The sequence below is a fragment of the Protomyctophum parallelum genome, assembly GCF_964188405.1.
Source record: "Protomyctophum parallelum genome assembly, chromosome: 23".
Classification (NCBI taxonomy): domain Eukaryota; kingdom Metazoa; phylum Chordata; class Actinopteri; order Myctophiformes; family Myctophidae; genus Protomyctophum; species Protomyctophum parallelum.
The window spans coordinates 21,138,589-21,152,880 of NC_139715.1; the positions used below are offsets into that span (position 1 = coordinate 21,138,589).

At 44.3% G+C, this 14,292-nt stretch overlaps 2 protein-coding genes across 2 annotated transcripts; both read right to left on the minus strand.

The window, feature by feature from the left end:
* Nucleotides 1–244: 244 nt before the first annotated feature.
* Nucleotides 245–1,873, minus strand: LOC310853948 (GTP-binding protein 2-like; the record flags this gene model as incomplete). Its single annotated transcript, XM_083758422.1, has 1 exon — nt 245–1,873. The coding sequence occupies exon 1, from the start codon at nt 1,772–1,774 to the stop codon at nt 245–247; it is 1,530 nt and encodes a 509-aa protein (XP_083614548.1). The 5' UTR covers nt 1,775–1,873.
* Nucleotides 1,874–6,975: 5,102 nt separating this feature from the next.
* LOC310853950 (carboxypeptidase O-like) lies at nt 6,976–13,210 on the minus strand (the record flags this gene model as incomplete). The annotated part of the gene is made up of 8 exons (XM_083758424.1): nt 6,976–7,259; nt 9,356–9,440; nt 9,997–10,199; nt 10,753–10,855; nt 12,139–12,258; nt 12,377–12,484; nt 12,963–13,064; nt 13,172–13,210. 8 exons carry the CDS (start codon nt 13,208–13,210, stop codon nt 6,976–6,978), a joined length of 1,044 nt encoding a protein of 347 aa, XP_083614550.1.
* Between the last annotated feature and the right edge of the window lie 1,082 nt (nt 13,211–14,292).

A 14,292-nucleotide genomic window follows, 5' to 3' on the forward strand; every position in this document is an offset into this window, starting at 1 on the left:
CCGCACTGCAAAACTTTCTCAATAGCCATTAGCCTCTGTTTTAGGCCGCGTCTTTGAAGGCTTTTTTCTCGGAAACTAAAGCGCTGTCCGTGGTGTTGAACAGATCGGCGATGTTCGGAGGTCTTTTCTCATTATCCGCTGAGCGCGATGGGAACATTGGCGCTGTCTAGATATGGCACCCAAGCGCCAAACCAGCTTCGTCCAGCAGGGGGCACTCATTGTGTTAAGGCTTTAGACCACATCCTCAGGGTTGGACCACCTGCAAGACGGGGTGTAGTTTTGTGACGTGACCAACGCCCTTGGTCACACCCTCTCTGAAGACCAGCTTGGCCCCCACCTTCAGGTACTCTGGCTGCTTGATGAATTTGAACTGCACCACCGCCTTCTCTCCCGTCCTCAGCTCGTCCGTGCTGTGCACTGCTGCCACCGTGGCGGTCTGTTTCACGTTACCGATGAGAACGGTAACCTGAAACCCCCGGCGAAACGTCTTCGTGTGGAACAGCAGCACGATCTGGGCCTCAAACAGCCAGCAGATGGTAGGGTCCATCTCCTGGCTCACCATGACCATGCCCTTGCGAAGCAGCAACCGGTCAAAGTCGCCCAGCGATAGCGTGGCGACCTGGCCAGCCCTGAGCACCCTGCACGCCAAGCGGTTTCTCTGGATGCTCCTGACGGTCACCTCGTGGAACCGGCCGAGGTGCGTGGGCCCCACCACCAGCCGCTCTCCCTCGCGGCAGACACCACTGAACAGAATACCTCCCACTACGGTCCCGACCTCGGGCACCGTGAAGATCTCATCCACCTGGAACTCTGTGAGCTGCTGGGTGAGTTCCTCCTGCTCCTTGCTGTTGCTGAGGGGAGGGATGACGTTGAGGAAGACTTTAAGCAGATCCAGGCACTCCCCCGACACGCTCGACACGACAAAGACGGGCACGACGTTGGGCGACTGGGCGAACTGCTGCGCCGCCGTGACGGTGTCGTCCACGTTGCCAACGATCAGCGGCGCCTTATTGCATCCCGGCTGCTTCAGCAAGCGTGCCAGCTGCCGCAACGTGCGCTCCACTGTGGCCCGCGTGCACAGGTCCACCTTGGTGACTACCACGAAGATGGGCACATTCAGGGCCATGGCCAGCCCCAGGTGCTCCCGCGTCGTTCCAGCGATGCCGGTATTCGCAGCGATGACCAGCATCACAAAGTCCGGGCAGGAGCTGGTAAGGCCAAAGATGGTAGTGTTCAGGTACTTGTGGTGGCCCGCCAAATCGATGAACGTGATGATTTTCGAGGCGCTCTCGCAGATCTCCTCCGCCGTCCGAGACTGGCTGTAATTCACGACCTTTCCTTTGCCGTCGAAGCCGAGGATTTCAAAGCTTATGCAGGAGGTGCGTCCGGTCTGGATCTCGTGGAGATGTCTGAAAAGGTTGAGCCGTGCCTTTCCCCGTCCGTTGTCCAGCTCGCCTTGTGTCAAAACGCCCAGTAGTGTGGATTTGCCCGAGTCCATGTTGCCCAGAAGGGCAACTCGCAGGTCCAGGAACTGCTGTTCATCTGGCACCTTGCGGACGAGCACCTCGGCGGTCCTGCGAGGAGTGTCGGAGTCGTCGTCCAACTCGTGCTCCCTGAGGATGGCAATATCTGCTCCCACTTTCTCTGCCATCCTCCGGAGGGTCTGCAGTGACAATTCCATGTCTTCCTCCGATAGGCCCACGAACATGCCGTTGTCCTCGACACCGATTTGATACACGGCTTCGCCCCGCCCCTCCTGTAGACGCCATTTCATTTGCGTGGCCAGTTGCTCAAAGCGTTTTTGCGTGGGATTCAACAGCTTCCGCTTGTACTCGATATTTCCCTCTTCGACCTCTGGAGGTAGTTCTGGGCGGTTGTTGCCACGGTTCAACTCTCTAGATGAGGGTTGACATGTTGATTCCTCATTCTTTGCCCAAGATCTTTTTTGCACCATTCCATAGCCATCACCGGGATTAGTTCCGACTCCTTGAGACCCGGAGTTCTGTTCATCAGATAATGTAATGTTACCAAAAAGCTCTGGTAACTGCGAGTGTGTATCCATTACATTGGCTTGGTGGTCAATTCTTCTAGATCAATATAGGGTGGCAGCGGTCACTTGTCACACGTGTTGGACAATTCTCGAATTATGAAATAATGGCTTGGATAAGCCTTGACGGTCAGGGGCTCAGGATGTCATCTCATAGATTGTTCTGAATGTATACATAATACAGACTTTCCGACTGCTTTTATACCGTCTGGCAGTAGAATAGTGGATACATGTTGCCACGGAAACAGGTCACAGTGTGACATCACAGTGTAGGTAGGGCGGCTGTGGCTCAGGAGGTAGAGAGGTCGTTCAATGATCCCTGGGTCAGCGGTTCGAATCCCGGCTCCTCCTGTCCACATGTCGAAGTGTCCTTGGGCAAGACACTGAACCCTACCTCCAATGAGTTGGTCGGTGTGATTACATCAGTATCCTGCTGAGAACCATGGTCTCAGATTTGGAGATGCTGATCCTCACTCCAGTGACCGCACACTTCACCGGTCTAGTGAGAGCTGAAGGTCTATGAGCGATGGTGTCATCAGGACCACATCATCTGCAAAAAGTGGTCAAACACCTCGGGAATACTATCCGTCCAGATATGGCTCGGATTATTCATGTCCGGAGTTGCGTGACGAAACTGTATACCAAACCGCCCAGTTAGACTGGGCGATCTGCAAACGGCAGCGGCACATTGACACCAGGCTGTGGCATTTTGGTGAAAAGCTGATCGCCAGTGTGGACAAGGCTCTGAGAAGAATAGGCATGCTGAAGACAAAAGCATTGAGAGCATGATATGTGAAGGGGGAGGTGACAATTAAACTATACATATTGAGCCTATGACCCACAGTATGGCATCCCCCTATAGTATTCTCCTTCAGATTCAGTAGATCCTGTGATCTTTTGTGGTCAGATGTAATTTCCTGGGGTCTAGTAGCGCCAGTTTAGGCACAGGGATATCCAAAGGAGCCACAGACACGAGAGGAATGGTAACGAAATGGTAACGAAAAAAATGGCGAAAATACGCTTGCGTAATGGCCCCTCAACTTCTCCACACGTCCAAAATAAACGCACACCTCATCTCATTGAAAATGTATTACGAGTCCCGTCAGTCTGAAAAGGCCTTATAACTCTACTAAGGGGCGATTCACACTATGGTCCCGGGTGCGCACTCGGGATCACTTGGCAGATGTTGTGGTAGTGTGAATGATGCATACCGTTACCGGGAGCGGATCGCCCAACCGTCCCCGGAACCGCATGGGGGACGGGTCTCTGGACCGTTGAAGTGTATTCAGATACGGATCGTTCCAATGTGAATGCATGCGTGGGAAGTAGACAGTTTTTTTTAAGAACGTAACATAATCTCTAGTCGACGAGCCAAGCGTCAACAAAAAAAAACACAGCCGCTGCACGACGCGTAACACCAGCTCATTTCTCAACGCCGCACGTCTCCTGTTGAATCTGCAGCACCGCAGTGCGCGCCAATCTTATTCTGCAGACTACACGTGGCTCTTGGGCTTTGCTTGGCATAGTATCCAAAGTAAAACAAAATAATAATAATGCTAAAGTAGAATTCATAGCAAACTAATATCAAACACGACACTGGAGCACAGAACTGACTGACACAGTGAATAGCAGGCAGGCTGACAGTGAAGTCGTATAACGGCAAAGAGGCAATGCAAATGCAATGCAGTGTGTCTGGATTTATTTGAGACAATGTCGCAGAGTTGATGGTCAGTGTCCGGGCGTGCCAGCCATCAAGCACACAGCTATCAGGAGGATTAAAGTGTGTTATGCAAGTGTACCCGGGTGCGCTGTTGAATCTCGGGCAATGTGAATCATGGCCATCGGGGACCAGGCAACCGTATTCGGAAACGGTTCCAATGAAACGGATTCAGTCCGTCTCAGTGTGAATTGCCTATAATACAGGGGTTGGCACTAAGGTCTCGGAGTCACTTGCCCGTCGGGCAAGAGCAGGTCATGTTTTGCCCAAAGGGCCATCGCTCCGGTTCAGTCTATCCTTTTCTTTATATATATATTTTTTTTATCCCACGATTTTGTGATTTTGTTGATATTTTTTGTTGTTGATATTTTTTGTGTCAATCATCTAATGTGATCCTGGGCTCTACACACCCTCCACCAACCTAGTCCCCCATATATGGGGGACAAGGGGAGAGCAACGGACTTGAACTCATGCTTCCTTCATGCCTGAGTGTCCAAGTTGCTCCTTTACACCTGACAGGGGGGAGTTTCCCTGGTTGGACGTAGAGTGTGGAGGGAACACGTTATTCCAACCAGTTCCTTTCCCCTCCATCAGGCGCCCCGGCTGGCCAGGGGGAGGCAGTTTAGTGACCAGGATTACTGCATGTTTTTTGTGAGGGTACCTACCCTAGGGGACACGGGGAGAACATGCAAACTCCACACAGAAAGGCCCTTTCGCCAACCCCGCCTTCGGGTATGGGCACTGATGACGCGGAGGAGGAAACACGCCGCCAGCACGGTAGCACCCACAGCGTCCCGAGCGGGAATCGAACCCAGGACCTTCTAGCTGTGAGGCGACAGCACTACCAACTGTGCCACCGTGTCCCCTGTCTCTATCCTTTTAATACTCTATGGGTGGGATACACTGTCCAGAACCGGCGCAAATGCCTCTGCCCAGGCTCTGGACAGGGCCCGTGCCCAGGCACTCCATATATGGAGCTGGCCTGTTCTGACATCACAATGATGTTCTGACATATTTGGGCATGCCTGACAGAACTTCATGGGCATAAAAGGGACACATACATAACTGGCCAACGTGCACCGTTCTACTAACCCACGTTACAATCCTCTTAAGCCTCTAGAGCGGTGCCCGTTGGTCACTGGCCTATAATTGTGTTGCACATTGGAGGAAATTATTCATTGTCATTTGTATTTAAACTGAATTTACCCCTCCTTGGGGGTATCTAAATAACACACAATATTCTTGTTATGATTAGGATTACTAGAGCAGTGCCTGTGCCTACTAGGAACGATGCAAGTTGGAAATGAATTCCCCACCCAGTTATGTCTGTGTCCCTTTTATGCCCATATATGGAGTTCTTTGTCAGGCATGCCCAAATATGGAGTCTATGCAGATGTCAGAATTATGTCGGAACAGGCGAGCTCCATATATGGACATATAGGGGTGATCATGTCCAGATTCCGGGCAGAGGCTTGTATGCTGGTTCTCGACAACCGGCTATCCGACGGACTCGACACCGGGCATTGCACTCCCTGTGGGGGTGTGGAACGCGTGTGTTGAATTTTGAAGTCGGTGGGGCAATGGTTCTCGAGTTATGTGGATTTCAGACGTACGTACACAAGTAGGCCATTCATGGCCAACTTGTGTGCAAACTGCAAAGCGCAAGTTGGCAGCTCGACAGAGTGCATTTCTAGTTCCCTCTGCTCCTCGCGAGAACTCGCCTTCCGTACGAGATAGGATGTTTGGCCTTACAACCCAGATAGGCCATCTCGTCTCTGCAATAATCATTCAGCCTTACAACCCAGATATCGTTGTGTCAGGGATTTAGACATCTCGGTTATGTTTTTAGTTACCGGACACCACTGCAGCGGGTTCTAAACTCAGACAACCCCTTTGAGTAGTATAGTGGCATTAGCCAATTCACTAATGGATATAATAAACTTTTTCTTCGTCTTCTTGATGCAAGTGTGAGAATGAGAATGTGTGCACGAACGAGTGCATTGACAGAGTGATGATGAAAAATATCTATTTAATTGAAAAATATCAAATTGCAGACAGAAGTACCGTTATGTGAAAATGGAAACGATCTCTTCTAAAGTTATTAACAGCCTTTTAATTATTTAAAGGTAGGCTAAGTGATTTTATTTGGTTAACGTTAAAAAGCTCTGTATTCAGAATAGTATACCATTTGTTATAGAGCAGTGGTTTTCAATCTTTTTTTTATATCGAGGTCCATAATTTATTCTGCATTTGAGCCACGGACCACCATTTGATGGGATACCAATTGTATCCAATCAGGATAAGTAACAAGTGGAATTGTAAGTGACGAGACACAGAAATGAGCATACAAAATTGGAACTGAAACACTATAAAAATCAAGCTGATAAATTGCTACTTTCTCCTGATTGTCTGAAATTGTGTCACCTACCTGAAAATGTATTTTCTGTTTAAAGAGCTGGAGAGACAGGGAGTCCCCTGTTACTGAACAAACGGTATAGCAATGATTACTATCAGAATATAGTGATTTAACCTTTTAACAAAAAACGTTTTTGTTTTAACCAAAACATATCACTTACTCTACCTTTTAGGAAAGTTCCTTTTCCATCTGGTAATGTAGTAGCCTGGCTAAACCCCTACCGCCTCACCAGAAATCCCTCGCCCCTCAGGCAGAATGAAAGATCTGGCGAGGGGCAGAAGGGTTTACCCAGGCTAGTAATGTAGGTCCAGTAGTCTATACTTATGGAATGGCAAATCATTATCTTATAGGAGCATTTTCAACATAAAAGGGCCTCAATAATGCTCATTATAAGATGCCACAATTCCAATCTATTCACTCTTCATCTCTTTGGTGGACTGTAGACAATTTTGAAACCTGCCTACCAATGACATCATTGATTCCAAGCGAATAGAAACAGCCTTTCTCTTCCTGGAAAATTTGTATGTTGAAATAGAAAACCTTGTTCTTGCATTAAGTAAAACAAAACCAATTGTCATTGGTAGGCAGGTTCCTCTGAGACACTGTACACAGGGCGAGTGGACCGAAATGTTACCATCTTATAATGGGAATTATAGTGAAAATGAAGTGATCAGCCCCGATTTTCCGATCACGCGATCGGATCGGGACAACCCTATAGAACCAACGCAAAACGCTGAGATAAGAGGCAATTACAAGAAGGGGTCGTGTCAGTGCAACGATGTCACGCTGCCCCTCTCACAGCGCAGTGGTGCAGCCGGTGACGCATGCCGCTACCAACAGTGTGGTCCACAGTGTAGTAGTGGTAGCAGTGATGGCGACACCACCGGAGCGACAGAAGATCTTGTCGTGCACGTGGCGGACGATGTGCAGCACTCCGGCGTAGGCCTCCTCGCACGTGGCCCTGACCTGCTCCTCTGGCAGCTCGAAGCCGTGCTGGCCCTTGTCCCGGAGCTCGAAGCAGAACGAGAAGGGGATCCCCACGAGACGGGCCCAGTCCATCGAGAGGCCGGAATGCGGGTCTACAACAGGGTAAGCCAAAGGTGAGGTGTATATATAGGTAAATATTTGAGTTAAAAACGTTTGCTGTGAAATTATATACATTCAAAGATTTGCACACGTTTTCGCGATTTTTCAAAGAGCAGATCTACAAGCTCATAGTTCCGTGCTATGAACTTGTAGATCTGCTATTTTACAATAACTAAAGTTTAAAATAATGGTTAAAAGCCAAGGTGACAGAGATATATTTATATATCTTTTATATTTATTGTGTCGATGACACAAGTCGGTACTGCTCAGGGGGGAGCCTCGAGCAGCTCCTGGACACAGTAGAAAAAGAGCTTATAACTCTGAAAAAATTGTTTGATATTAATAAACTGTCACTAAATCTAAGCAAAACCAAATTCATCATATTTGGAAACAGGAAAATAGACAAACAGATCAAAATCAAGTTTGCTGATGTCGAAATCGAACAAGTACAAGACAGTAAATTTCTAGGAATTATAATTGACAACAAACTTAACTGGCATACACACATAAACAATTTAAGAACCAAAGTCTCAAACTATCGCAATACTGTATAAGATGAAACCCATTTTGGACCAGAAATCATTATACTTACTGTATTGCTCCCTCGTACTTCCGCACATCAGTTATTGTGTGGAAGTATGGGGGAGCAACTATAAAACAAACATCAACTCCATATTTCTTCTCCAAAAGAAAGCAATCCGAATTATAAATCACGCTGATTATTACACACCAACAAATCCACTTTTTATTCAGTCACACACCCTAAAATTGCATGATCTGGTAGACCTCTCAACGGCAGTTATAATGTATAAAGCACATAACAGACTGCTTCCGCCCTGTGTCCAGGAGTTGTTCGAGGCTCGAGAGAGCAGGTACAATCTTAGGGGATTTGGCATATTCAGGGGGACTAAGACAATTAATTGAAAAAGTGCGGCTCAATTAACACATTTAAAAGAATGTATAAATCTAAAATTATAGATAAGTATAGAACATTATAAACCTAGTATTTTTACTAAATCATATTAGTATGACAAAGTAACATAATAACCATATAATAATCATATATATATAACATTCTTCTCATGTGCGACTCTGGATTCTGTGTGATCAAATCTCTTCTCCTGTGTATCTTTCTGTTTTACTTTTTCTGTCTGTTTTATGTGTGTGTGTCCCCCGATAGGCACAATAAGCCATTGGCTTCAGCCTAAACCCTTTTGGTCTCAAAAATAATAATGTAATGTAATGTCTTTGCTTTTTGACCAAAAAAAAAAAAAAAAAAAGAAAACTGAACTGAACTGAACAGTGGGTGCATTATTATACAGACGGATGTCTGTATGGTGCAGACCAATAATATGAAAACATATAGCACAATTTATATTTGTCACAGAATTGGACAAGTTCAATTCCATTATCACCTGATGAAGGCCGTTCACGGCCGAAACGTGTTATTTATGGTGTATTGAATAAAAAACAAACACCTTGGAGCAAACCTGTGTGCGGACTCCTCTCTTCACAATTCCAAGATCACCCACATAATCCTCAGTTATTTAGATGGAGAGGTGCTGTTTTCCCGAGGAGGGTTTAATAGTTAAAAAATGATGATTAATAATAACAAAAATAACTTAATTTTTGCATTCTGCATACCAGGAGCACCTCATTTAGGGAACTATTAAAAGTGATTTAGATCAGTGGTTCCAAAACCTTTTAGCCCGTGACCCAAAATATAAATTAGACGTGTGCACAGGACCCGGTGAAAATAGCAGATCTACAAGGACTCAATGCGTCTCTTCACGTCGCGTTATGATCTTGTATTTTCACTACTTGTTAATCATTTGTTTGTTTGTTTTATTTATCGAATTTCTTTCTTAGAATTTTCTTTTAAAATCTTTTTTTCCCCTTTTTTTCTTGTTTTGCTATTAGGGATTGTTTTCTGAAAATGTTTAGAAATAACAATAATCAAAAACAAAATGTAGGAAACAAAAAAGATAAAGAGACGCATGTGTCCGCGGTTGAGGAACCAGTGAATTTAGAAAAATTGCTATAGTGGTCTTCGTGTAGTTCTTCCCGCAGTGGTTCTTCTCCTACTTACACAGTATGTCATGAGATATTCCCACAGTGTAGCTCGTCCCATGAACCTCCTGTATGGCATCTGCTGCAGCAAGGCCCACCTCCATCTGAGAACCCAGACATTAGTTTAACGTTCATTGTGCGGCTTCTAGTCTTCATGACCACTCAAATGCACTTCGCAAAGGTACTATACTTGAAAGATGGAGTGATTGTTGTACATTTTCTGTTTGTATGTGTCTATGGCATTAACATCACAGACACCCAGGTGTGGTTAGAATATTCAAATATGTCTTCCCTGTGTATTTTTGGTTTCTTCCTGAAAGCTGAAAGCCTTTGAGTCAAAAGGCCCAATCGAAATACCATCACTTTAGTGACATCATGAAATCATCCCCTCCCCTAACCCCTCCTACATTATCATGCAACACACAGTTCAGGTGGGTGGTGCTAAGGTGAAAACCAGGTATGAACTGATGGGTACATCACACCACATGAAAACATTATTTTAACACTTTCTGTACACATTTTTGCAGAAAAATACATAATCGTCCTAGTATTATCATAGTACATAATGATCATGTTTTTTTTTGGGGGGGGGGGGGAGATCACGGCACTCCATTTCATTCATCAACTACATGTATCCTCAATGAAGACTTTCATACACACCAGCTCATTGTGGTTGGGGGAGATGATATTGGGATGCCCGTATGGGACCAGAACCATCTGGCCGTAAGAGTGGATGGTCAGAAAACACAGAATGTCGGCCTTTCTTCTCCCGACAAATTCGGTGACGGCCTGACTCTCGGGCTCGGACAGGGGTCCGGCACCGCCGTAAACCAGAGAACAGCAGTTGCGTGACATTCCAACAGCTGTGGAAACATACCGGAGACATTGACTGAATGTGCTGAGTAGTACACATTAAAGCATAATAGCATACTGAGTACACCTGTTGAATCATCAGGATCAAAAACAAAGTATTGTTCCTAGTATTACGTATTATGTTCATTCTATCTATTCTATGTGGTACAGTGGTGCCCTCGCTCTGTAACCACACACTTTTGTCTAGTGGTCCACAAAGTTTAATATTTTGTGTTTTGTCACTCATTATGGCCCCTCCAAGGCAATAATTATTGTCTCCACTAGGCCGAAGGCATGGGCAGAGACTCTGAAGACTGATGTTTTGCCCTCCGTGTCTCTGTTTTGAACAAAAAGACTACAAAATTCATTTTTCACACCCTTTTCTACTAGGCTGAGGAATAAATCCCACCCTTTTAACATTGGCCTGTTATAGTGCCACCAGGAGGCCACAATAACCTGACCTGACCTGGTTTGTGTTAGATCTGCCCAAACACGGCTGGATTTGGACGGCTGCACATTTTGCTAGACCCAACACATCCATGGATGTTGTAGAAGAACACTCACTCCCCCATAAGGCATCAAAGTTGCGGTTGAGATCAGTGCCACCGTCACCAAAACAGACACAGTCCTCGGGTCCAGGTGATCTGGACTTCCTCCAGAGTCGAGTCTGCAGAAGTCAAAATGGTTCAATCAATTCGAAAACATTCAGTCAATCATTCACTTTATATGTAAAGCATTTCCTATTTCATGTTTTCACCTTTTGCCTAGTATATGAAAGTATTCTTGAATGATAAAAGTGAAACACGTGATGCAAAATCATTTATTCCACGCTGATAAGCTTATATCTCATTATAATTCATACACTGCCAACTCCTGGCCTCTGACAAAGCCTTTCTTCTTCTCTCATCTCCAGCGGGAAATTTAGCACCTGAACAAGACCAAAATGCATCTTATCTTTTTACAGGCTGCCTAGGACACCATAAAAGTCAATCATAAACAAGAGTTAACTGCCAAAACAATGGAAGCATCTGATGCAATTCAGAAAGTTATTAAGTACATTTTAAACAGGGAGTTTTGGTGAGGCTTATTTTCATCATCCCAAATTCATCTCTCACAAAAATCTATAAAATCATTTGATTAATAATGAATTTGGAAATGGAATTCATTTCAACCTTTTGACCACTCAAATGCCCTTTACAATGCTCTTCACTCGTTGTTCACTTCAAACGGTGTTCCGCCACAATGGCGGAACAAATGGCAGAACACTGTTAGACATAACGTGCTACAATGCGGTTCATATTCACACACCGACGGCGGAGGGAACCATGCAGGCACCAACCTGATCATCAGGAGCAGCTAGGGGTTCAGAGTCTTGCTCAAGGACACTTCAACACGTAGCCAGTAGGCCCCGGGCGGGATTGAACTGGGAACCTTCCGACCCCCAGGCGCTACACCTCCTGAGCCACTGCCATCCCAGAAGAGAAGACGCTAAATGCCAGTGAATCTACTGTACGTAAACTAAAAGGACACTAATGTTCACTGAATAATATTTTCTTGGCACTCAGACAGTACTTTCTATAATTATGAACACTAGTGTTTCCATTACTGCACCTCCTTTAAGCATCAGACCAAGGTTTTGGATTTTTCATTATAGTTTAGTTTTTGTTAGTTTTGAAGGGTCTAATTCAGTTACTTTTAATTCGCTTTTAGAGCGGTTTTGCTAGTTTTTACTAGTTTGTATTTTTGTAACAACGCTTTATTAGTTTTCGTGTTAGTTTTAGAGGTTTAGGGTTCTTTGGGTTATTTGTCAGGTGCTGGATTCAAAAAGCCTATTGTGTAATAAAAATTCAACAAAAGATACCATTTGTCACACTGCTGGTAACTATAAGGGCATTTTGCCTATAATTTCAGTATGTTTTAGTTAACCTTGCATCATACACTGGTACTCACTGTGTTATCCGTCCATGAGTAGATGTATCCATCCACGTTCAGCACAGGGGTCACGTAGAAGTCCACGTTCTTCATCATCTCCCTCATCTTTGGGTCTGTTTTGTTGTACGCCTCGAGGATCTGATGGCGGGCGAGTTGAACATGCACTCTTGTGAACACAAATGAGATGCATACATTCTGCTCTATATAAACACAGTTTATTTACACACACCCATACAAACATAGACAGTACACACACCTCTCTGACAAAATACTGACAGAACGCCGGGGCGATCCATTCTCTAGCGTGGATTCCACAGTCCATCCAGATAGCTTTCTTTGCCACTCCACTAGTTCTTTCACCAATCTATGAAACAAATTTCGAAGTTGACTCAAGAAAGCTAATGTTTTGATGCAATTTATAGGTATGTCGTATGAGCAGTGTTGGGCAGTAACAAGTTACTAGTAATATATTACTGTAATATTATTTTAGCCAGTAACGAGTAAGGTATTACTCTGCCAAAACAGTATTATTATACCATATTACTTTGTAAAAATAGCACACATTACTGAGGATTACGGTTTGAAAACATTTCATTTAAAAGGTCAAGGGAGACTGTTGATTTATTGTATAGTCTTTTAGTCTGATTGGTGATTCTTCTTCTTATAAGTAATTGGATTCAGTTATAAAATAAGCTAAACAGATTGTGTTGTGTAATATAAGTAATTACTCTTGATTCCAAGTAATAAGTAATGTAATATAACCTTTTAAGGATAAATATGTAATAAGTAACATATTACTCTCTTAATATTGCCCAACACTATATGAGAGGGAGATAGATTACTTTGAGAAGGCTAATGTTTCTGTTTTCAAACGTCTTGCCATAAGCCACTGTGGACACGAGTGAAGGGTGTTCCCTGACAATCTGCTCCATCCATGAGGTGATCTGTGGGGAGGAACAGAGCAACAAGGTGTGTGTGTGTGTGTGTGTGTGTGTGTGTGTGTGTGTTTGTGCCAACACAAGCTTACATGGTGCACACAATGTGTACTTACCTCTGTCATTGGATGGTATTTGTAGTAGTCATGTTCCATTCTGTGAAAATACACACACACACACAGCATGTTATTTTACTTATGGCATTTTCTACCTCTATGTATTCTTGTCCAGTGAGAAAAATACTTACCGGTATGTTAGAAATATATTATTTTAACAAACATAGTAAGAAAGCCTATACTAATTAATCACTTATTGCAAAGTAAAATCAACAATCAATCGATCAAGTGTCTATTGCAGGGAACATAGGGATGACCCCTGAGCCCTAACTGTGGCTATAAAAATAGATGTTCATGGTATAACTACTGAGTGTGTATGTAATCAAATGTTACAGGTACATACATTTTATTTTGTTATTGTGTGCAGGCATAGCTCAATTGTAATGCAACAAATTCAATAGCGATTTATTGTGCAGAGCAGAACACACTATACTCTATATAAAACTGACCAGTGTTTAAACCCAGGAGAACTCTGCTATCTCCACTCCAGACTCACCGCTCCTCCGTTGCTGCCCCAATCTGAGACAGCAGCATCAGAAAAGCAAATCCCACAGAGCGAAGCATTGTCACCTGTTCTTCCTTTTTAGAAAATAAATACACTGAGTGCATGGCACAATGGAGATCTTTTTTAATAGTCTCTTTGGATCTGATAACGACAGACCTTTGTCTAACAGAATAGTGGGTCCTCCTCGGAGTTAAGCAAGGTCCTGTGATCTCATCTGATTGTTGCCTGGTTAATGTTTAATGCATGTTTCCTCTGTCTCAACCCATCTCTCCTCTTTTGCAGTATATATTTGACAAGGACATTGGTATTGCAGCATAAATCCACTTCCTAGCAACATTGCATGTCTGACTTTCTATTTCTTCGCTAGAAAAATGCAATCCATGTCTGACTTTCTCACAGGGTAGTTGGGTTACAGTTATGATTCTTGATAGGATTTTGTCCTGTCTTCTAGTGTTGTTTAAAGATGTACCCACTCAATACAGAGCAAAGAAATAGGATAACTCTACTCTTTGTGAATTATTCTTCTTGTCTTGACCTCATTCTCTGGTTTGATTCCCCCCTGACTCTGTCTTTCCAGGTTCCCCATAATGAGAGTCTTATGCCAGTGGTTCTCAAT